This window comes from Stegodyphus dumicola, chromosome 4 (genome assembly GCF_044657685.1).
Source record: "Stegodyphus dumicola isolate Sdum_Otavi_A_Nest chromosome 4, ASM4465768v1".
NCBI lineage: Eukaryota > Metazoa > Arthropoda > Arachnida > Araneae > Eresidae > Stegodyphus > Stegodyphus dumicola.
In genome coordinates, this window is record NC_140771.1 from 105,762,071 (window position 1) to 105,785,948 (window position 23,878).

Genomic DNA, 23,878 nt, shown 5'->3' on the forward strand with positions numbered 1-23,878 from the left:
TTCCTTCATCATTCATATAAATCTAATTTTTGCTCGGCATTGTGTGCATTATCCTTCTTTTGACAGTGAGCCTTTGGTATAATTCATAAGAAGATCTGACTGCTATGATCTGATTCTATTTCGGCTGACACGAGACTAGCAAAAGCGATACTGGTATTAGTATAAAGTTGCTGTTTCATCTAAATTTAGTGAGTTCTGAATTTTAAACCATTGGTAACAAGTAAACCATTTATTTAAAAAATTAAGAAAACTTATTTATACAGAAAAGAAACTTGCTAATATATAGCTGATTTTAATACTTCTACATATTATAATGGCTTTATGTTTGTTTTTCTTAACATGCATGACCACTTTTTGAAAGGTCTAATCTTGATGATAACTTTTCATTAATTTAAAGAACTTTTGCATGAGTATTAGCAAATTTACTAATTGTGGAATTAAATTTTTAATGCAGAAAAAGAAATATTATATAAACTATAATTATGTCAATGAGTTTTAGATAAAAGTTACCTTATGAAACAAACCTTTAGACAGTGGTTGTTCATTAATATATGAATGACTAATTGAAGTAATTACTGTTACATTTGAGGTAAAAAATATGTACATAAGGGAGAAACTAAAATAATTTTTTAAAAAAATTGCTGTTGTTTATTAACTTAAAAATAACTACTTTTTTTTAAGTGTGATATTTAATTTAGTTATGCTGTAAATCCTACATATATTTATACAAAATATACTTTTTTATTGCATTATTTAAACCAATTGAGGGAAGTTCATGGAAACATTTCAGGGAAGTTCATACATCATGCAGAAACATTTATGGTATTCTACCCATGAAAAATTTACTCTCCAAAATAGAATCATGCAATTAGATTTTTTAACTATCATTCAACAAAATAAATAAATTAATTAGATATATACAGTGTTTGATATATACAACGATCCTTTTCTGGGATATTCTTTTCTGTGATATTTTGACAAAAATTAGTGTTCTGCTCTTGGATAAATAGTTCAGTGAGGGCTAGAAATTCATCAAATCAATGAGGTGTCATGAAAGTAATTAACAGAAATTTTGTTTCGTTCAAGCGCATTTCTTCAATTAAATTATTTGCATCTCCTTGCTGCAGTCGTCTCTTACATATTAATATAAACACTGCATTCTGCTTCTCTTACACAATGTAAGGTAAGTAATAAGTTAAGTAAAATAAATTTTATTTGAGCTGAAATTAAATCCATTTTAATTTTAAAATGTAATCGTAAAAAGTCAAAATACCACACAAAAATTACCCACTTTTCCCCTCAAATTTTCAATATGAAGCGCTATCTAGTACAAGCATATCGCAACTTTTAAAGCGAAAGTTGCTGCGCTAGTGTGAACTGACATACGCAGAAAGCGTTTCTTCCCGCATTGCCCCTTTTCGCCCCAACGGACTGGTGTGAATGCAGCTTAAAACGGATAGGCTAATTTAAAGCACTTTAATTAAGGTATCAGCTTTGCATTTTCCTACAAGAAACAATGCCTTGAGATAGCATTTTATATCAATTCTTTTCAATGTTTGACTACTTGTAGCAAACAGTATTCGTTGTAGCATATCAACCAAAATGGAAGAAAATATAAGTTCCCTAAAATCAAAGAAGAATTGATACTCAGCCCCCATGCGTTCTTTCTCAAGAGCTACTGATTTCTGTCACTCAAACGTGAATCATCAAACATGATCAATATTTATCCTGTGCATAGACTTTACCAAAATTTTGCAAAATTTGCAATCAAAAATACCATTAATGAATTCACAGTTTTTCATACAGTCTAATGTTATTTATTATTACAGGGTGATAATGAATAATTCATCAGGTTTTAAAACACTGCATTTCAAGAAATTTGAGCATAGAGTAGTGAATAATACACAAAAATAAACATTAAATAGACAAATTTACATCTAAATTTTACAATCTGCATACTACTTCAATGAAGAACTCCCACTGGACTGGGCAATGTGCAGAAGATTATTTAATGCTGTTGTCCATGGTCTCTGTAAACACTCACTGTGATTTCTTCCTTTGGGAGGTATGTTAAAGATCTGTTTATATACCCCCTGCTGGAAACTTCATTGATCACTGTACATTTATGGATATTGGTAGTTTAGGCATGGACCAAACTTAAATGCCACATAGATCTGTGTCATGTGACCAGAGAAGGTTACACTGAAAATTACTAAAAATTTGTGAAGATATGAAGAAAAAAAAAAAAAAAAAATGTGGATCCTTAATGCTTATTTGCATTTATCATTAATTGTTTCATGGTAGGATATTTTTAAAAAAACAGATTTTTAAAACCCAGTGAATCACTTAAAATCACTCTGTATTATCTTAATAGTTTTGCTAAGGAATTTATCAGTTATATGTAAATTACATAATGAAGGAATGTCAATCAGTTACAATAAATAAAGCACAACTGCAAGACTAAAAACTTGTACACAACAGGATAATCCAAAAACCAATAGCCTTTTAAAAAAATTTTATTTCAGTGAATTTGCATTATATAGTAAAAGGAACTGCGCTTTCTATCATGACAGCATTAATACCCACTAAATACTCTGAGATATAAATTTCTAATAACTTAATGGCCTTTTCTAGATTATCCTATAATTTTATAAATATAATTGGATGAAAATTTTTCATATAAATGATGTTTTATTGCATCAGATATTAATATTACACTAAAACTAATATATCTCAGACTCAAACTTACTGAACCAGTCAACATATTATACATGACTGCACCAAAACTCCACCAATCAGCTGCTAATCCATGGCCACTTCGAGTTAATATTTCAGGAGCCCTGGGATGAAGAAAATACAAGTCAGTCAAAAGGAAAATGTAAATGTGGCTTTTTTTTTTTTTTTTTTTTTTACAATTAACAAAAAAACAGCACCGCAGCTGAAGTAAAGAAAAATGTACTTGTAGTAAGCATAAACAGAACTTTGCTGCTCCAAAACTTTCTAATAAGTTATTTTGATTTCTAATAAAAATGAGGCAAAACCATTTCCAGATTTAATTAAATATTAAAGCTTTATTCTGTTAAAATTATGAGAATGAATTTTAATTTAATTGAAGGGCAGTCTATTCAGGTAAAGCAAAATGATAGTTTTTCATTATGAGTCTGATAATTTACTTATCATATTGATGAACTTTAAATTTATTAAAAAATATAAAAACCTTCTTCCGAACTAATTTATCATTTATTTAACAAAGCAACTCCCAATTTCAAAACTTTTTTTGAAACACTGAAAAGGCATTCAATAAAATAGGAATTTTAAAAAATATATCCAGAACCAAGTACTTACATAAAATCAACCGTTCCACAAAAAGTCTTAGTTACTGAACCAGCATCCATAAATTCTTTGGCTAAGTTAAAGTCAGTCAATTTTATATGACCTTTGAGAGATAAAATAAATTATGAAGCAATTTTTTTCCACATTATCAGTTCAGAAAATTCAAGTAAAATTAATGTAGTAAAAAAATAATACTAATAATTAATTAATTAAAAGCAAAATTAATGCAAATCAAAAATGACTTATTTAACAAACAAAAATAATTCCATGCATTATAAGGTATCTGATGTTACTTTTAAAATTTGCTAATAGGAATGAAAAGATATTTACCCTTAGCATCTAACAGCACATTTTCTGGTTTTCACGATAGATAATACCTTCCTTATGTAAATATCCCAGAGCTAGTAATATTTCACTCAAATAAAAACTGCAAATATATATTTTAAGTTTCATTACACAAAAAGATGATTTATTTTTATTCACATGTCAAATGCATTTAAGTAATTAACAGGCTATAACATTTCTAGTATAATTTATAAGATATATAGAAGAAATCTATGTTAATTTCAAAACAAAAAAAATGTATAATTTTTCATTGCATTATTTCACACACACTTAAAAAACAGTTAAAAAGCAAAAGAAATTAAAAAGTAAATAATCATTCCTAGCTAGAAATTTAAGAATTTTTTAATTCATGACAATACTATCCTTCCCACATACATATAATATTTTATGGAGTTCCCATATTTCCTTTAATTTTGTAATAAAAAGTGCGCTTAGAATCAGAATAGCTATTTTACAGAAATCATATCCCATTCTTCCTGTGTTATTCCTTTGAAGGGGGAAAAAAGTATACAGGCAGTGATCATTTCAAGATCACTTACTTGATTTCTCTTTCAGCAATGTACCTTAAGCAATTCCAGATTTAGACTTGATAAGGCCCTAAGCTAGTTGAGATATGAGGCCCTTTATGAGTTCAGATATTATATGTCAGTGCCAAAAATGATTTTCGAATACCTATAAATTTTTTTGAGGGAGGGGGCAAGAAAGCAGGGGTCCTAAGCTATAGCTTGTGTAGCTTATACATAAATCCTGCACACCTTTTAGTGTAATTTAAATATAATTTTTAATCTTCATCTAACATATTTTGTGCCATTATCACATATGAGGTTTCTTGGCATCATTCAGAACTTATACATAAATTTAAAATATGAATTTCTATATCTGAAAAAAATTTACTAAATATTTGGTACTTTGCTGTTATGCACCAGGCAAACATTTTGACGGGTTCTTTTAAATTGTATATACAACTCAAAGTCCGAGATCCGGACGGCCACTATCTGAAATGATCCAAAATCCAGAGCTCAAAGTCACATTTTTTCCCCCCCTTATCCTTTACCCATGCGCATTTGATTTTCCCTCTTATAATAAAACATGGAGAGTTCTGATTCTTAATTTCACTTAAGCACTAAAAAAATTCCCCATTATTGAATGGCGCAATAAATTCCCCATTATTAGCGGAACAACTTTAAGCATAAATTTGTGAGATCAATAATTTGGCTATGTAGCTGTGTATCTGCTTTATATACATCTCAAACCAAAAAGCATTCTACATAGATTTTTGATTTTATACCTATTAGTATTTTAGAATCATTATTTATTATACTTTACTTTCATCAACGCATGTTTATCAATACATGATAATTTGAATAATGACTCATGCAGCGCACATAATCGCCAATCTTATACATAGCCAATAACGTACAGCGAATGTCTAAACTTTATATATATATATATATATATATATCTTAGTAATTGAATAATAAGAGTATAGCAACCCTTTATGCTGATATTACGCTTGACGAAGATTACAATTAAATGTGCTGAGAAATGTTGATGAAAAATTCAACAAAAATTTATTTTCATATGCTAAAAATAGATTTATTTTGTTAATGAAACTCATAGGCCAAAACATTACATTTAGCGCTATTTAAATTAAGAATAACTGATATGTTATTCACACAAACCCAGAACCAGCATCAGAGCTCATTTGGCCACACTGGGTGGCAGAATTTAGGCAAGACAAAATTTTGGGGATTTGGAGAAGCACCGAGTGGCAAAATTAAAGGATGAAAATTTTTCTATAATTTAGGGAAAGGACTGGGATCCAAAGTTTAGGGGTGGTAAAAATTTAGAACTTAGGGAGGCAATTTGTAGCAGAATTTAGGACCTGCATCTGCTGGTATCTAGTGGCGGCCCTACATAAGCCTTAAGTATACGTGGGAGTATATTTATTCAGGACTCGGATTAGCCTTAAGCATGTGCAAGAAACAGTCGTAGGTACAGTCATTAATCTGGACAGTTGTTAATCCGGTCGTTAAAACGAGTCCGGATTGTTAATCCGGACTCGTCGGGACTTCGGCGATTCCGGATTATAGATCATCAGTTTAAATCTGGTAAGATGGCATGCAGAAATTACAAAATTAAAAATATGAAACCGTAATTTATGAAATAAAGAACAATTATGATCTAAAGGGTATCAAAATTTACAAAAAGAAAAAGCTTAATATTTATTTGTTTACTTTATTAAACATTTCTTTCAATGTAAGTTGCTTCGTTTCATGTGATAATACTTTCTCTTTAATTCTATTCAACAGACATAATTTCTTGTTTAGTTACAAAGTTCCGCTGTTTAAGTCCTATAATTGCTGTGTTGAGAATACCGACTAATTTGTCAAGCGAAATGTTTTCGTTTTCAATAACCTCTGGGTCACTTTCTTCACTATCGGAAGCGAATTATAATGACGAGGAACTTGATTTAAATCATATCAAAGACGGAGTACATCGAAATGAAATACTACACTTAGTACGGAATTATAAACCAAATAAAATAAAATCATCTGCCCTGAAGATAAGGAAAGTGCTGACAGATCAACTTCCAATCTGCGGCGTGAAATTGATAAACAGATTTCGGATTTCAAAACATACTTTCGCTTTGTAGATACAAATTACATATTAGTAAATATATATCGGAAATTCTATTTGACATAATCTTTCTAATCTATCATAATCTAATAATGACGTTTCTGCCCCCCCCCCTTCTACCGCAGAGCAGCGTGAAATTGATAAACAGATTTCGGATTTCAAAACATACTTTCGCTTTGTAGTAAATATATATCGGAAATTCTATTTGACATAATCGAAAGTTCAAGCTTACTTTTATAAAATTGCTCTAACAGTCTGCAAAAAATAATAAGCCGGATCCATTTCGAAGATTAAGGAACAACGCAATCTGCAACATTAACTGAATTAGATAACTTTAGAGGGTCTTACGCGCTCTCGTAAACGCCTGTGCGCATGCGTGAACGCGACGCATGCGCAGAAAGTTTGTAGCTTTGAGGTCCGGATTATAGATCATTCCGGATTATGGGTGTCCGAATTAACGACTTTTGACTGTATAATAAATAAACTAATACTGTTCAGGCTTAATTCAGTACTCTATAGAAGCAAGATAAAGTTTAGCAGAACAACTTGTCTTTTATCGCCAATCTTATACATAGCCAATAACGTACAGAGAATGCTATTAAGCTAGGCTAAAATTATCTTTACTGATTCTAAAGAATTTCAGTTAACGTAGCAGACTGCACTACTACTTAATTTTCTAATTTGATCCAGTTTATTATTTTTTGAAGACTGTTATTGTTACAGCAATTTTATGAAAATTAAAGCTTGAACTTTTGATTATGTCAAAAAGAGTTTCTAATTCTAGAGCTGCAAAAGGTTCTACAAAGCAAAAGCATGTTTCGATGTACATTAAACAAAAAGTGAAATTGCTGCAAAATGTGGATAAAGGCATATCCGTCTCAAAATTGTGCGAGGAGTATGGCACTGGAAAATCAACTGTTTAAGACCTAAGAAAAAAGAACTTTTTGAATTTTTTGTAGATTCCGACACCTCACTCGCAATGAATAACAGAAAAATTGTTCATTATGCTAAATGTTACGATCATGACAACACGACAATTGAATGGGTCAGACAGCGTCACAGCAAAGGCCTGCCATTGACGGATCCAATGCTAATGGCTCAAGCCAAATTCTCCATGAAGAAATGAAAACTGAGTGCACTTATTCAACAGGTTGGTTAACCAAATTTAAAAATCACCGTGGTATAAGACAATTAAAAATTTCAGGTGAAAAAGCTTCAGCTGATACTGAAGCTGCTGAGCTACTTGCAGATGAATTCACTGAACTCCTTACTAGTGAAAAATTATCTCCAGAATACTGCAGGAAAACACAAGTGCAAACTTTTCGTAATCAGAAAAGAATACGTGACCTCGAGCATTTGAAGGAGTAACGACTTTCCCCTTTATAAATCGTGCAAATAAAACAGCATGCATGACACAAGCATTAATGAATGATTGGCTTGAAAATGATTTTATACCCGAAGTTCGGAAACATTTGAATTTGATTGATTTACTTGATGACGCAAAAATTTTCCTGATTGTAGACAACTGTTCGGCTCGCACTTCACTAAAAGTTTTAGTGAAAGATAATGTATCTGTATTATTCTTTCCTTCAAACTGTAGGTCTGTCATTCAGCCTATGGATATCTGAATAGTGCTCACATTGAAATGCAAATATAAAGTAGCATTTTGTAAATCCATGTTAAATTTCTTGAACAATGACAAGACTATTCAAGAATTTTTTAAATATTTTAGCATAAAATCTGCTGTGTGGAGCATCACAAGATTGTGGAAGGATGTGTCTCCAGATACTTTAAAAAAAATGCGTGGCATAATTTATGGCCAGCTACCATATATCATGGTGAGGATGATGAATATGATAGTCGTGAATTTGAAGGTTTTCGGATATCGCAAACCAAAGAGGAAATTTTCCAATTAACGGATTTTGTAGAGAAATGTGGAGAAATGATAATAGATGAAGATGATATAACAGGAGTTTGATGCCAATAGAAGTTTGATGACAAAGCCCCAATCATCAATTAATTAATGGACTGCGTGTAATTAAATCTGTAGTATGGTTCTAGATCCAGAAAATACCTCTATCGATAGTGAAGAAAGTGACAGAGAGGTTATTGAAAATGAAAAAATATCGATTGACAAGTTAGTCGGAATTCTGGACACAGCAATTACAGGACTTGAACAGTGGAACTTTGTAACTCAGCAAGAAATTATGTCTGTTTATAGAATTAAAGAAAAAGAATTAGAATAAAAAATAAAGCAATTTAAACAACTTATATTGAAAGAAATGTTTAATAAAGTAAACAAATAAATATGAAGCCTTTTTTTTTTTTTTTTTTTTTTTTTTTTTTTTTGGCTAAATTTTGATACACTCTAGATCAGCAGTCTCAATATTTTAACTAATGCATACCATCTAAACAAAAATTGAAAACCTTTAGAACCACTACTACAAAATACTACTACTGCCACCACTCTTGTATAAAGTTTAGATCGCATAAATTTAGAAGTGTTAGAAAAAAACTCAATCAGGATGTTGGGGTTTTAATTTTTGAATTTAATAGTTAAAAATACTTTACTACTTCTTTGTGTAGCACCTATTTTTCTCTTGCAAACCACCAGCAGTTGAGAACACCTGCTCAGGATAATAAACACTTTTTATTTCCTAAATCATGATTTCGTATTTTTAATTGAATAATTTCTGCATGCCAGGTTAGTTACTAGTTAATTACTAGATTTAAATTGATAATCTAATATCCGAAAAAATCCCAAATCCTGAATCACCGAAGTCCCGAGTCCGGATATTGGACTTTGTACTGTACACAATTAAATGTGTTAAATTAAGCATTTATATAAATGGTTTGGTCCTCGGATGGTGCTATCACTGGGTCTCAATAGCACGTTCAGCTTCCTCTGTCACAGGTACCAAAAAGCGTGGCCGGTGCATAATGGAAAAGTACCAAACATTTAACACATAATATAAACATGTTATGATTATATGAAAAATTAAACATTTTTATCCTTTATAATTGTTGCATATATTTACTGTAACACAAAAATTTTAAAAATACATTAAGAGTTTTTTTTTTATTATCATATATTTTATTACTGAAAATTAAAAATTACTCAAAAAAAATTAGCACATATATAACCAAATTTGACTTTACATAGCTTTCATTAAGCAGCAAAAAATATAGGCATACAGTAAGGAATTAATCAGTCTTTCAGATATATAACATATCCAAATGCCACTTTCATTGAACTCATAATTATCCAAGCTTAAGTCCCTGTCATGTATTCATATTTCTGAATTCAACAAATATAATTCACAGAATATACATAATGTAATTAGTGATTTATTAAAAACCTCTATTCAGATACATTCAAAGCAACCCAATAAATGGTAATTCCAATTTCAAGCAGATGAACTATAAATAAAATAGAAATATTTTAAATTTAAGACCTTCATTTTCCTTCTAAAATAGCATTTACTAGCATAACATTTAAGCTTACCAAGCATGATTCTCAAGAAGAATGTTTTCCTTTTCAAGAAGAGAGAACAGTTCTCCACCATTTAAAAATTCTAAGATCAAATATAATTTCTGCTGTGTTTGAAAAGCATAATGAAGTTCCACTATAAATGGATGCTGTAATGAGAAGGGGGGAAGTCCATGAATTACATACGCAAACATACAAACTGAATATTTTAACCAGTTGTAACATGCACTGCAATCATTATTTTTATACAGTCAAAAGTCGTTAATTCGGACACCCATAATCCGGAATGATCTATAATCCAGACCTCAAAGCTACAAACTTTCTGCGCATGCGTCGCTTCACGCATGCGCACAGGCGTTTACGAGAGCGCGTAAGACCCTTACGGCTGCGAATATGTTTGTGCGCATGCGCGTTTAATGTGTAACGGAGTTATACGCTAAGCTAAAGTTATCTAATTCAGTTAATGTTGCAGATTGCGTTGTTCCTTAATCTTCGAAATGGATCCGGCTTATTTTTTGCAGACTGTTAGAGCAATTTTATAAAAGTAAGCTTGAACTTTCGATTATGTCAAAGAGAATTTCCGATATATATTTACTACAAAGCGAAAGTATGTTTTGAAATCCGAAATCTGTTTATCAATTTCACGTTGCTCTGCGGCAGAAGGGGGGGCAGAAACGTCATTATTAGATTATGATAGATTAGAAAGATTATGTCAAATAGAATTTCCGATATATATTTACTAATATGTAATTTGTATCTACAAAGCGAAAGTATGTTTTGAAATCCGAAATCTGTTTATCAATTTCACGCCGCAGATTGGAAGTTGATCTGTCAGCACTATCCTTATCTTCAGGGCAGATGATTTTATTTTATTTGGTTTATAATTCCGTACTAAGTGTAGTATTTTATTTCGATGTACTCCGTCTTTGATATGATTTAAATCAAGTTCCTCGTCATTATAATTCGCTTCCGATAGTGAAGAAAGTGACCCAGAGGTTATTGAAAACGAAAACATTTCGATTGACAAATTAGTCGGTATTCTCAACACAGCAATTATAGGACTTAAACAGCGGAACTTTGTAACTAAACAAGAAATTATGTCTGTTGAATAGAATTAAAGAGAAAGTATTATCACATGAAACGAAGCAACTTACATTGAAAGAAATGTTTAATAAAGTAAACAAATAAATATTAAGCTTTTTCTTTTTGTAAATTTTGATACCCTTTAGATCATAATTGTTCTTTATTTCATAAATTACGGTTTCATATTTTTAATTTTGTAATTTCTGCATGCCATCTTACCAGATTTAAACTGATGATCTATAATCCGGAAAAATCGATAATCCGGAATCGCCGAAGTCCCGACGAGTCCGGATTAACGACTTTTGATTGCATACATCATTATTTTATATTATTTTTATACAGTACAAAGTCTCTAATCCGGACGTCCATTATCCTGAATGATCTATAATCCGGACCTCAAGGCCACAAACTTACGCATGCGTGTTTGATGCACGCTTCTGCTACGCATGCATGTAAAGCCAGTAAAGCGTTTACCCATGCGTGCTTCCAATAGCGAAGAAAGTAACACAGAACGTTATTGAAAACGGAAAAATTTCGATTGACAAGTTAGTCGGCATTCACGACAGAGCAATTAAGGCCCGTCCACACGAGTACGCTTGGGGCGTAGTTGACGCAACTTTTTTGACGCTGGTGTAAATTCACGTGACGCAGAAGACGTAAAACTGAGTTCGCTCCTGTTCAGCTTTTACGTCCGTAACGTGAACGAACAGCCAATAGCCAACTGAGTTCTTATCATGTGTCATAATCAGAAAACCTTCTCGTTTACCCGTTTCAATATGGCATCAGAACCACACAGAGATGTGTTTTTGCTTAGAAATATCATAACTGTATACAGCAATAAAATAATCAGCATTGTTCACACCATCTTCAGATTTCTCAAACCATATATATTGGTATAAATTTCAAATTCTCATTAAATTATTGCATTACTTTATTGCATATTGATAAAGCAATGATCCAACTAGTATACCCATATGCTTCACCTGTTTATAACACTGTAAGTAATAGGAACCTAAATAAATTACAGTTTCTACGAAATCAAAGTTTCTGCCTTACAAAATTCTCCTTAATTATTATAAATATTGGCTATATCATGTGTAATAAAAAGCTCTATAAATATCCCAATATGATATACACCAAAAACTAACTTGAGCAATATAACAACTTCTAAAATAAAGCAGTTGACTGTGAAAGAGTATTCAATAAAATACAATTACAAAATTTTGGAGGAAAGTTACAACTTGTGTCATACAGCAATCATTTATTGAAGATTAATTAAATTACCTTTGCAGTGACTTCTACTTGTTACATTATTTTTCACAAACCCTGCTATCACAGGTAGCTGAGTGGTCAGCGTGCTGCTTGGCAAATGGAAAGGTGGCGAGTTCGAACCTCACTCGTAGACAGGATGTAAATCAGTTAGCTTTTCTCATTTGGAAACATGTTTCTTATATTTAATAATGAATCATTATATTCTTATGTTACTTATTATTATTATTGTTTTCATTTCTTATTTTATTCATTATTATTATTGTTTTTAATTTAGTTTTAAAATGTACATTACAAATAGAAACCCTTATGTAATAATATATCTGCATCTCTTTATCATATATCATCTATAAATTATCTCTTTATTTTTACTTTATTGCATATTTTATCATGCACATAATTTCTCATAAACTGTCCAAAGTTTGAACCTCATTCTAAATTTAAAAATAAATAAAAAGAAAAAAAAAAATACCAAGGGAGGCGGAGTTTAAAAAATATGAAGATGGTTTTATTATATGGTGGATGGTGTATATAAAGAGAATAAGGTAATTTAATTCTCTTTATATGCTGTATTCCAAACCAATTTTATAAATCCTAATTTTCATACAATATAGAATCTGTAAGTCTGTCAAACTGGTCGATAATCATCCTGAAGTAATTAAAAAACAAGTAATACACACACACACACACACACACAAAAAAAAAAAAAAAAAAAAAAAAAAAAAAAAAAAAAAAAAAAACAATTCCTACTTAGGTCCACAAAGAAAAATTTTAAAAATACAAATAAATAAATAAAATAAAAATGCAAACAGAATTTTTTAATTAAAAATTTTAAAAAATTTAATATGTGAAAAAGCTGTATTAACATCAAGTGTCATCCACTACAAGTTTAAAAAATTGTATTTGAACTTGAGTGGATGAAAAAAAAGTATTTTATTAACAACTGAAAATTTGAACAAGATACAGTCAAAAGTCGTTAATTCGGACACCCATAATCCAGAATGATCTATAATCCGGACCTCAAAAGCTACAAACTTTCTGCGCATGCGTCGCGTTCACGCATGCGCACAGGCGTTTACGAGAGCGCGTAAGACCCTTACGGCTGCGAATGTTTGTGCGCATGCGCGTTTAATGTGTAACGGAGTTATACGCTAAGCTAAAGTTATCTAATTCAGTTAATGTTGCAGATTGCGTTGTTCCTTAATCTTCGAAATGCATCCGGCTTATTATTTTTTGCAGACTGTTAGAGCAATTTTATAAAAGTAAGCTTGAACTTTCGATTATGTCAAATAGAATTTCCGATATATATTTACTACAAAGCGAAAGTATGTTTTGAAATCCGAAATCTGTTTATCAATTTCACGCTGCTCTGCGGCAGAAGGGGGGGCAGAAACGTCATTATTAGATTATGATAGATTAGAAAGATTATGTCAAATAGAATTTCCGATATATATTTACTAATATGTAATTTGTATCTACAAAGCGAAAGTATGTTTCGAAATCCGAAATCTGTTTATCAATTTCACGCCGCAGATTGGAAGTTGATCTGTCAGCACTATCCTTATCTTCAGGGCAGATGATTTTATTTTATTTGGTTTATAATTCTGTACTAAGTGTAGTATTTCATTTCGATGTACTCCGTCTTTGATATGATTTAAATCAAGTTCCTCGTCATTATAATTCGCTTCCGATAGTGAAGAAAGTGACCCAGAGGTTATTGAAAACGAAAACATTTCGATTGACAAATTAGTCGGTATTCTCAACACAGCAATTATAGGACTTAAACAGCGGAACTTTGTAACTAAACAAGAAATTATGTCTGTTGAATAGAATTAAAGAGAAAGTATTATCACATAAACGAAGCAACTTACATTGAAAGAAATGTTTAATAAAGTAAACAAATAAATATTAATCTTTTTCTTTTTGTAAATTTTGATACCCTTTAGATCATAATTGTTCTTTATTTCATAAATTACGGTTTCATATTTTCAATTTTGTAATTTCTGCATGCCATCTTACCAGATTTAAACTGATGATCTATAATCCGGAAAAATCGATAATCCGGAATCGCCAAAGTCCCGACGAGTCCGGATTAACGACTTTTGACTGTATATGGAGAGTGTGAGCTAATAGTAGAAATTTAATAATTCCGGATATTCATTTCGCAAACGAGACAGTAAAGAAAAAAAAAAACCTCTTTCAACAGGTCGCTCTAAATAAATCTTTCGGAACCATTCTCGTCATTTTTTTTTTTTTTTTTTTTGTGTTTTTGCCTCTGCTTAATGAAGTAAAGTTTCAGCTATCAAAAAATCATCTGATTTGGGCAACTTGCTGCAAACATATAGAAGCACAGCGAAGTAAAAAGATACAGCTCCGTTGACGCTATATTACAGCGCCATGTGATTTTTGCACAAAATAATTCTATTGGTTAAATGCACTCTTCGCAAGCGTACTTGTTTGGACGCCTTTTCGCCGGTAATGTAAAAGCGCGTTCGTCAGCAACGTTTCGAGTGCGGATGGGCCTTTACAGGACTTGAACAGTGGAACTTTGTAACTGAATAAGAAATTATGTCTATTCATAGAATTAAAGAGAAAGTACTAGCATAAAAAACGAAGCAACTTAAACAACTTACAAATGTTTACTAAATAAATGTTTACTAAAGTAAACAAATAAATAGTAATTTTTTTTTTTTTTTCAAATTTTGATACCCTTTAGATCATAATTGCTTGTTATTTCATAAATTTTCATATTTTGGTTTCATATTTTTAATTGTATAATTTCTGCTTTCCATCTTACCAGATTTAAATTGATGATCTATAATCTAGAGTAACCCCCAATCTGGAATTGCCATGAGTCCCGATTATGGACTTTGTACTGTATTATATTACAGATTTTATATTAAAATACGGCATTACATTTGATCACAAAGCACAACCGAATGTGTGTTTGGAATGTGCCGAAGTCTATGAGCTAAATTTTATTGATGCCTATTCTTTTCCTCATTCCTTTTTTCATAATTTTACAGACTGTATATAAGTAATATAATTTGTTCTAGTTACTTTTATCGTCATTCCCCAAACATGTACTCTCTCTCTATATGTATATGCATATACATATGTGTATATATATACTATAAACTTATATATATACATATGTGTATATATTGCCAACTCCCCCACTAGAAAGAATGTAAGTTACTTAATACCTTTCTGGCCTTTATATCTTCATGTACATTCACTGATCTTATTTATATTATTTTCTATATTATTATTTTTATATTATTTTTATGTTTTCTTTGATTTGTTTTTACAAAGTTTGCATTATTTATCTTTTTTATAATCTTCTATGTTTATTTCAACTTTACTTTGATTTCGATTTCATAATGACAATTTCCAATGTTTAATTTCTACAAATAATATAGTACTCAAATACATAAAGATGATAGTGTCGGGGACGGTTACTCGAGTTTTACAAGATTTCTCTACAGTAATTGATTTTTACTCCAAATTGAATTGACTAAAATGCTTCATGAGAATAAGTTCTTTGAGTAGCAACTATTCGCGGAAATATTTGGCCTGACCAGAATTGCCGGTTTGGCTTTAACTTATAACTCGAGTAAAGACGAAACACTTTCATATTTACGTATTTTTATCAATTATTGTTCATTGAACGGGAGTTGGTTTGTTCCCCTTGAAAAGTCAACTAATTTCCGATCAATGACAATAATTACATGTTTTAATTTTTCCTTTTACAATTGTAATATTATTCTTCGTGATGATTTAACTCCAGTCCCCGTTAAAACATTATTAACATTTTGCTTTCAAATTACTTCAAAACATCTTTCAAAATATAACTTACCAGTATGGATGCACACTTTTAAAATAATTCTACTTTAATTAAACTTAGGAGATAATATAATCAATTAATCAATACTGTTTAGGAAATAAATTATTATACTATAAATATATATATATACATATGTGTATATATATATACTATAAATATATATATATATATACAGTCAAAAGTCGTTAATTCGGACACCCATAATCAGGAATGATCTATAATCCGGACCTCAAAGCTACAAACTTTCTGCGCATGCTTCGCGTTCACGCATGCGCACAGGCGTTTACGAGAGCGCGTAAGACCCTTACGGCTGCGAATATGTTTGTGCGCATGCGCGTTTAATGTTTAACGGAGTTATACGCTAAGCTAAAGTTATCTAATTCAGTTAATGTTGCTGATTGCGTTGTTCCTTAATCTTCGAATTCGATCCGGCTTATTATTTTTTGCACTGTTAGAGCAATTTTATAAAAGTAAGCTTGAACTTTCGATTATGTCAAATAGAATTTCCGATATATATTTACTACAAAGCGAAAGTATGTTTTGAAATCCGAAATCTGTTTATCAATTTCACGCTGCTCTGCGGCAGAGGTGGGGGCAGAAACGTCATTATTAGATTATGATAGATTAGAAAGATTATGTCAAATAGAATTTCCAATATATATTTACTAATATGTAATTTGTATGTACAAAGCGAAAGTATGTTTTGAAATCCGAAATCTGTTTATGAATTTCACGCCGCGGATTGGAAGTTGATCTGTCAACACTATCCTTATCTTCAGAGCAGATGTTTTTATTTTATTTGGATTATAATTCCGTACTAAGTTTAGTATTTCGTCTCGATGTACTCCGTCTTTGATATGATTTAAATCAAGTTCCTCGTCATTATAATTCGCTTCCAATAGTGAAGAAAGTGACCCAGAGGTTATTGAAAACGAAAACATTTCGATTGACAAATTAGTCGGTATTCTCAACACAGCAATTATAGGACTTGAACAGCGGAACTTTGTAACTAAACAAGAAATTATGTCTGTTTAATAGAATTAAAGAGAAAGTATTATCACATGAAACGAAGCAACTTACATTGAAGGAAATGTTTAATAAAGTAAACAAATAAATATTAAGCTTTTTCTTTTTGTAAATTTTGATACCCTTTAGATCATAATTGTTCTTTATTTCATAAATTACGGTTTCATATTTTTAATTTTGTAATTTTTGCATGCCATCTTACCAGATTTAAACTGATGATCTATAATCCGGAAAAATCGATAATCCGGAATCGCCGAAGTCCCTAAAAAAAGGAAAAAAGCCAAAATAATTTTAAAATATGCAAACATGTAAAAGATTTAATTCTCGAACTAATCTACAATATCATTTAAATTCAGAAGCATAAGTAAATCAAGTGTAAAATCTATCCATGAAAATAAATCTACTAATTTAATAAATTAAAATTAAATTAAACAATTTTTTTAAAAAATGCATATGTGAATGATCATAGAGTAGGCAGGAGACAGACTTATCAAGGGGAAGTTGCCTCCAAACCTAACTCTCCAATCATTCAATTCGTGTTTCGTCATTCATGCAGGCAAGGGTAAAAGTCAAAACCAAAAGTAATTCCAATAAAGTGGTACTCTTAGAAATTAACATTTAAGTATAAACATTAAAGAATTAAAGTTCAAAAAGGAAAATACTAATTAAAGTCTTTTGAGAAACAAGCAAGTAAAGTCAAGAATTAAACTTTTGCTTAAAAAATTACATTTTTTAAAATTTATTTTTTATAAAATAATAAAAAAATCTAGAAACCAATGTATTTTAGAAATCCTTGTCTACAGAAACTTCCCCTACACGAATATGCATATCAATAAAAAGAAACTATAAAAGAACTATACATAATCCACTTAAACTAAAAAGAAATAAAAAACAAAAAGAAACAAAAAGAACTAATTCACAATTTTTAAAATATATATTTAAAAATAATTTCATATTTATAAAATACTTAGATACTACATAAAAATTTTTTTTAAAAAATACTTAAAGCAAGTAAATAGTAAGTTTTAATTCTAACTTACCTACTATATGAGTGTTGGGGTCTGCAAAAGTGTTGTGAAAGAGAAGTGTGTTCTTCAAATTATATAGATGGCGCTTATGTAGGTAAAGTTGAGTGTCAAGCTGCTATCTTTGTTATAGTAAAAAAATTTTTATAAATATTAATATTAATTTAATTAAATTAAATTAAAAATCCTAAAGGTAGTAATATCAATTATTTAGGGAGTTAAGTAACTGAGCCAATCAAGAGATGTATGTTTGCTTGAAGGAAATTAAAATGAAGTGGTATGTGAAAAAAATGTAAACTGTTTGTAATTTGAAATGTGTGTTCTGTTGAAAAATTGTGAAAATTGTTAAAAAAATTAAGTGAAAGATATTTTGTGTGAAAATTGCAAAAAATTAAAGTAATTAAGAAAAACCGAAATGTTTTAATATTAAAGTTTTAAAGTAAAATTTCCCAAAATTTTTTTGAAATGAAGTCCTTAAAAAACCTCTAAAAATTCCTTTAGGAAGTTAAATAAAACTTAAATTTGATGAAAGAAAATATTAAAATTTAATGAACTGATTTAATTTGTATATCAAAACTTAACTAAATACTGGCTAAAGTATGGAAAATTAGAAGAAGAAGATTAAAATCTTCACTCAATTCGGGCTATAATTGAGACTTTTGAAAAGAGTTGGCCCTTTATTAGTAAAAGGAAAGAATTCAGTATTGATCAAATATACATATTTACAATAAAAATTTACAATAATTTCTCTACTCTTTTATAGCCTTCATTACCCTCCAGTTAAGGTTTAAGGTAATGTTATCATATCCAAAAGAGCCAAAAAATTATAAAGTAAAGTCAAGGCCTGCCTTTTTAATATATAAATTAATAAATTTTGGTGGTACTTGGTTATCAACTTGTACATTAATTAGTTTTATGATTTCTTCCTTTAAATCGTCATTTTCAGTACATATATTTTTTATTCTGATAATTTGGCTATGAAACGTGTTTTCTATTACTTTTCTAGAGATATTAGAGTTCCAATTAATTAGTTTAATAGTAGGAAAATGGAAATTCCTTCTTTTATCAAATAATTTAATTTTGTTGTGTTTAATAATTTGCAGGTCTAGGAATTCAATAGCATCTTGATTCGTATTCGTTTTATTAAATGTTAAACTATTTGGGTAAATTTTGAATTTCTCAAAAGTAGAATTATTATTCTACTTTTGAGAGTTATAATATCATCTATGTATCTAAAAGTATAAGCAAATAGCTTTAATTCATTTTTATTTAAACTGAGTTGGAATTTATATTCAAATGTAAAAAGAAATAGGTTACAAATTTGTGTAGAACTGTTTGCTCCCATAGGAATTCCTCTAACTTGCTGAGAGATCTTATTATTGTATTTAATGTAGTTATTAAATAATGCACAATTCAGATAAGTATTCCATCTTTCAATACAAAGGATGTCAAGTATGTCAGGAAAAAGTTGTGGGAGTTGCATTAAACTAGTAAAAATTTCTTCTAATGGTAGAGAAGTATAAAGGTTTTCAAAGTCATAGCAGTTAATGTTCTTGATTGTTAAACTTTTAAAACTGCTGAGAACTGGAGCATTATTATAAATAATCCAACTATAAATGTGTTGTTTGTTAACGAGATGTTGGATTAAATTACAGATTTTTTTAAGTATAATTGCAAATATGTAATCTATATTCTTTTTATAATTATTTGTACCATTAGCAATAAATCTAAATTTGAGTGGTGATTTATGAAATTTTGGGAGAGCATATAGATTTGCTAATCTATTGTAGTTAGATGGTTGTGAAATTTGCAGTTTCTTATGAAATGCTTTTAGATTTTTTGCAATAACATTTTCTTGTTATTGGTGAGTTTGTAAGTAATGGCATTATTGAGTTCAGTATTAATTAATGAGACATAAAAAAATTTTCATATTATGCTAAAGTTATTATTGGCTTTTTCAATTTTGGTAATTATGAACTTTTGTTTTAAATCCTGTAAAAGACGTATGAGAATATTCCACTGTAAATGGCTATTAAATTCAATTCTTCGAATTTTTTGCTTGAATTCTTCTAATACTGCATGTTTCCATGCCATAAAGGTAGAATTTGGAATATTTAATTTGAAACTAGTTTTAACTATAAATTCATCTATATTTTTTACAAAACTTTTAAAACTGTGATGTTTGTTAATTTTTAGTACTGGTCTAAATTTGGTACCTTTTTCCATTAAAATTCTTAAATGTTGGTTTTGAACTATTGCTAAATTACCTGTTATAATATGTTGATGAAATTTATCTATGAAATCTTTGTATTGAAGCTCTTTACAGTATCAATGGGCTGTAGTAGCTAATTCATGGTGGTTAATTAGCAATTTACTAAGAGGTTTTTGATACTTGAAAGCTGGTGAGATCTGTACTTTGGTAGCTGGAAAAAGTTGTTGACTTTTTCTGAAAATTTTGCTAAACTGAATATGATCATAGTTAGGATGAAGGAAATTGATTTTGCAGTAATATTTATTGTATTTGTTATTTGTAGAGAACTTATAATTGCAAAAGTCAATAATAAGGTCTTTGATAATATTGTGCCCTGTAAAATGCTGTTTTACAAATTTTATTAGTAATTTTAAGAAATTGTGCTTAAAAGTATGCAACCAAGTAATTATATTTTTAGTGAAATTATCAGTAAGAAAGAAATTATTTATATTATCATTTAACTTTTTTGTATCTATTGTTGAAAGACGTTTATTTTTATGTTCATTACCTGCTCTGGTTCCTTAAGTATTTTTTTAAAAAATTTTTTATGTAGTATCTAAGTATTTTCTAAATATGAAATTATTTTTAAATATATATTTATTTTAAAAATTGTGAATTAGTTCTTTTTGTTTTTTATTTCTTTTTAGTTTAAGTGGATTATGTATAGTTCTTTTATAGTTTCTTTTTATTGATATGCATATTCGTGTAGGGGAAGTTTCTGTAGACAAGGATTTCTAAAATACATTGGTTTCTAGATTTTTTTATTATTTTATAAAAAATAAATTTTAAAAAATGTAATTTTTTAAGCAAAAGTTTAATTCTTGACTTTACTTGCTTGTTTCTCAAAAGACTTAATTAGTATTTTCCTTTTTGAACTTTAATTCTTTAATGTTTATACTTAAATGTTAATTTCTAAGAGTACCACTTTATTGGAATTACTTTTGGTTTTGACTTTTACCCTTGCCTGCATGAATGACGAAACACGAATTGAATGACTGGAGAGTTAGGTTTGGAGGCAACTTCCCCTTGATAAGTCTGTCTCCTGCCTACTCTACGATCATTCACATATGCATTTTTTAAAAAAATTGTTTAATTTAATTTTAATTTATTAAATTAGTAGATTTATTTTCATGGATAGATTTTACACTTGATTTACTTATGCTTCTGAATTTAAATGATATTGTAGATTAGTTCGAGAATTAAATCTTTTACATGTTTGCATATTTTAAAATTATTTTGGCTTTTTTCCTTTTTTTAGAATTTAAATTTGCTTTTCTACTTTTTTACTTTATACGTATTTGTTTAGAATTTAAATTTGTTTAAATTTAAATTTCATTCCTTGCAACAATGGCGCAAAGAATATTTAATTAAATATGTAGTTAAATTTAATTTTTTAATTAAACTCAATTTATTCTTATAAATACATATGTGTATATATATACTATAAAGCATCTAATGTAAAAGTAAACTGGAGTCAAAGCAAAGCAATTTCTTAGCAATATTAATCATTGCATCCTTGTATAAGAGGTTTAACACAAAATCTAAACAATTCAAAATTTAAAAAAGAATCAAAGTAGTACACAAATTCAAAAACAAAAAATGCAAAATTTTACTTTAGATGCTTAGAAGTTTATTTTACTTCAATCCTGCAGCTATAATGCAGGACGGGTATAAAAAATTTCTTTTTTATTTTTGCCTCTTATTAAGTTTCTTTACGTATTTATATGCATTGGATGACCAATAGGTCTTTTGTGGTCGTGTGTGCTTAATGCATGATATAATTAAAGAAAATAAGAGTAGACAATCTCCTATAACAAAAGAATATATTAAGTACTAAATTACAATTTAAATTACATTGCAGAGATCAACACAGAGCTTGGAACACAGTTCGTGCTAGCGTCGCGTGCACTTGTCCGACGAGAAGTCTGAGTGAGTAAAGATGTCGCTTTGCTGCTCCGATTAAGAACTGGATTTTACACGTGGCGCCATCTCATGAATAGAAGTTGAAGTATCTGTCGGAACGCCACAGTACTCCCTCCCAAGTACCATCGGTTTGTTATAAGTACTTTGGGTTAAATTTAACCTTTCTTCCAGATCTGGTAGTTTTAGGTTGCTCTTTAACGGGATGTAAGCTTTCTTCCGGGAGTGATGTTGATGAGGAAGTTGTTGGATCTTGCATTAGAAATGCTGGTTTGAGATGATCGATTCCAATCACTGATTGTTTGCCATTGCAGATGATGGTGAAATGTTTCGGTGTTCGTTTGACAACTTTGAATGGACCATCATATGAAGGTGTTAAAATTGGCTTAATTGCATCGTTGCGCACGAATACGTGCGAAGATGTCTCAAGCGCAGGATGTACAAAATAGCTTGGCTGGTTATGCGAAGATGCTGGGTTTGGCGAGATATTGCTCATGGTCTCACGTAAACGTTGAAGGAATGTTGGAGGGTCGATAACTGGAGTAGATTCTGGGTGAAAGAATTCACCTGGCAGACGGAGGGTTGCACCATATAACATTTCAGCACAAGTGCTACCAATGTCTTCTTTGAATGCTGTGCGAACACCAAGCAAGACTAGGGGTAAGGCTTCTGTCCAGTGTGTGCTACTGTGGCACTTCAGACCTTGTTTGAGAGATCGGTGAAAGCGTTCCACCATCCCATTTCCAGATGGATGGTATGGTGTTGTGCGAATATGGCGAATGCCAAGAAGAGAGGTGAGGGATGCGAACAAGTGACATTGAAATTGTCGGCCTTGGTCAGTAGTGATGGTGGTAGGCATGCCAAATCTTGAAAGCCACTGGGAGATGAATGCTCGAGCTACAGTTTCAGCGGATATATTTTCAATAGGAATGGCTTCAGGCCATCTTGTGTACCGATCAATACAAGTGAGGAGGTAAGTGTAACCATTTGAAGGAGGCAATGGGCCAACCAAGCCTAAGTGTACATGATCAAAGCATCTTGCTGGAAGGTTAAATTGTTGAATGGGGCTGTGAGTGTGACGGGATACTTTACTCCGTTGACATCTAATACATGAACGAGTCCATTCTGTGATGTCTTGATTCATTGCTGGCCAGACAAATCTGTCTGCGATCAGCTTTTTGGTGGCACGGATTCCAGGATGTGCCAAATTGTGCAAGGCATTAAACACTTCACGTCGAAAATTGACAGGAATATAGGGACGTATTTTATTGTTCTCTATGTCACAGTAAATTTTAAGCGTTGGGTCAATGTGCAGTGGTTGTAACTGAAGGAAGGTTTGTGGATTTGAGATTAGGTTCTTGAGTTCCTCATCATGCAATTGAGCTTTTGCAATTTCAGAGAAATCTGGGGTAGTGAGGTTGATATTGTTTACCCGAGACAAGGCATCAGCGACACAATTATCAGTACCAGAGACATATCTGATATCTGTACTAAACTGGGCGATGAAATCCAGATGTCGAAGCTGACGAGGAGAACATGAGTCAGAGTTTTTTCTAAAAGCGAAGGTTAATGGTCGATGATCGGTGAAAATGATGAAGTCGTCTCCTTCCAAGTTGTGCCGGAAGTATTTAACAGCACAGTACACAGCA

At 30.5% G+C, this 23,878-nt stretch overlaps 1 protein-coding gene across 1 annotated transcript in view; it reads right to left on the minus strand.

Annotated features, from left to right (window-relative positions):
- The window catches only part of LOC146997630 (ribosomal protein S6 kinase beta-2-like), a 31,048-nt gene extending 21,088 nt beyond the window's left edge, over window positions 1-9,960 (minus strand). The window contains exons 1-4 of the mRNA XM_085815304.1: window positions 9,824-9,960; window positions 3,664-3,760; window positions 3,346-3,436; window positions 2,750-2,840 (exon numbers count right to left, since the gene is read on the minus strand). Coding sequence (XP_085671430.1) covers window positions 2,750-2,840; window positions 3,346-3,395 — 141 coding nt within the window. The 5' untranslated portion in view covers window positions 3,396-3,436; window positions 3,664-3,760; window positions 9,824-9,960. The remainder of the gene's footprint in view (window positions 1-2,749; window positions 2,841-3,345; window positions 3,437-3,663; window positions 3,761-9,823) is intronic.
- Between the last annotated feature and the right edge of the window lie 13,918 nt (window positions 9,961-23,878).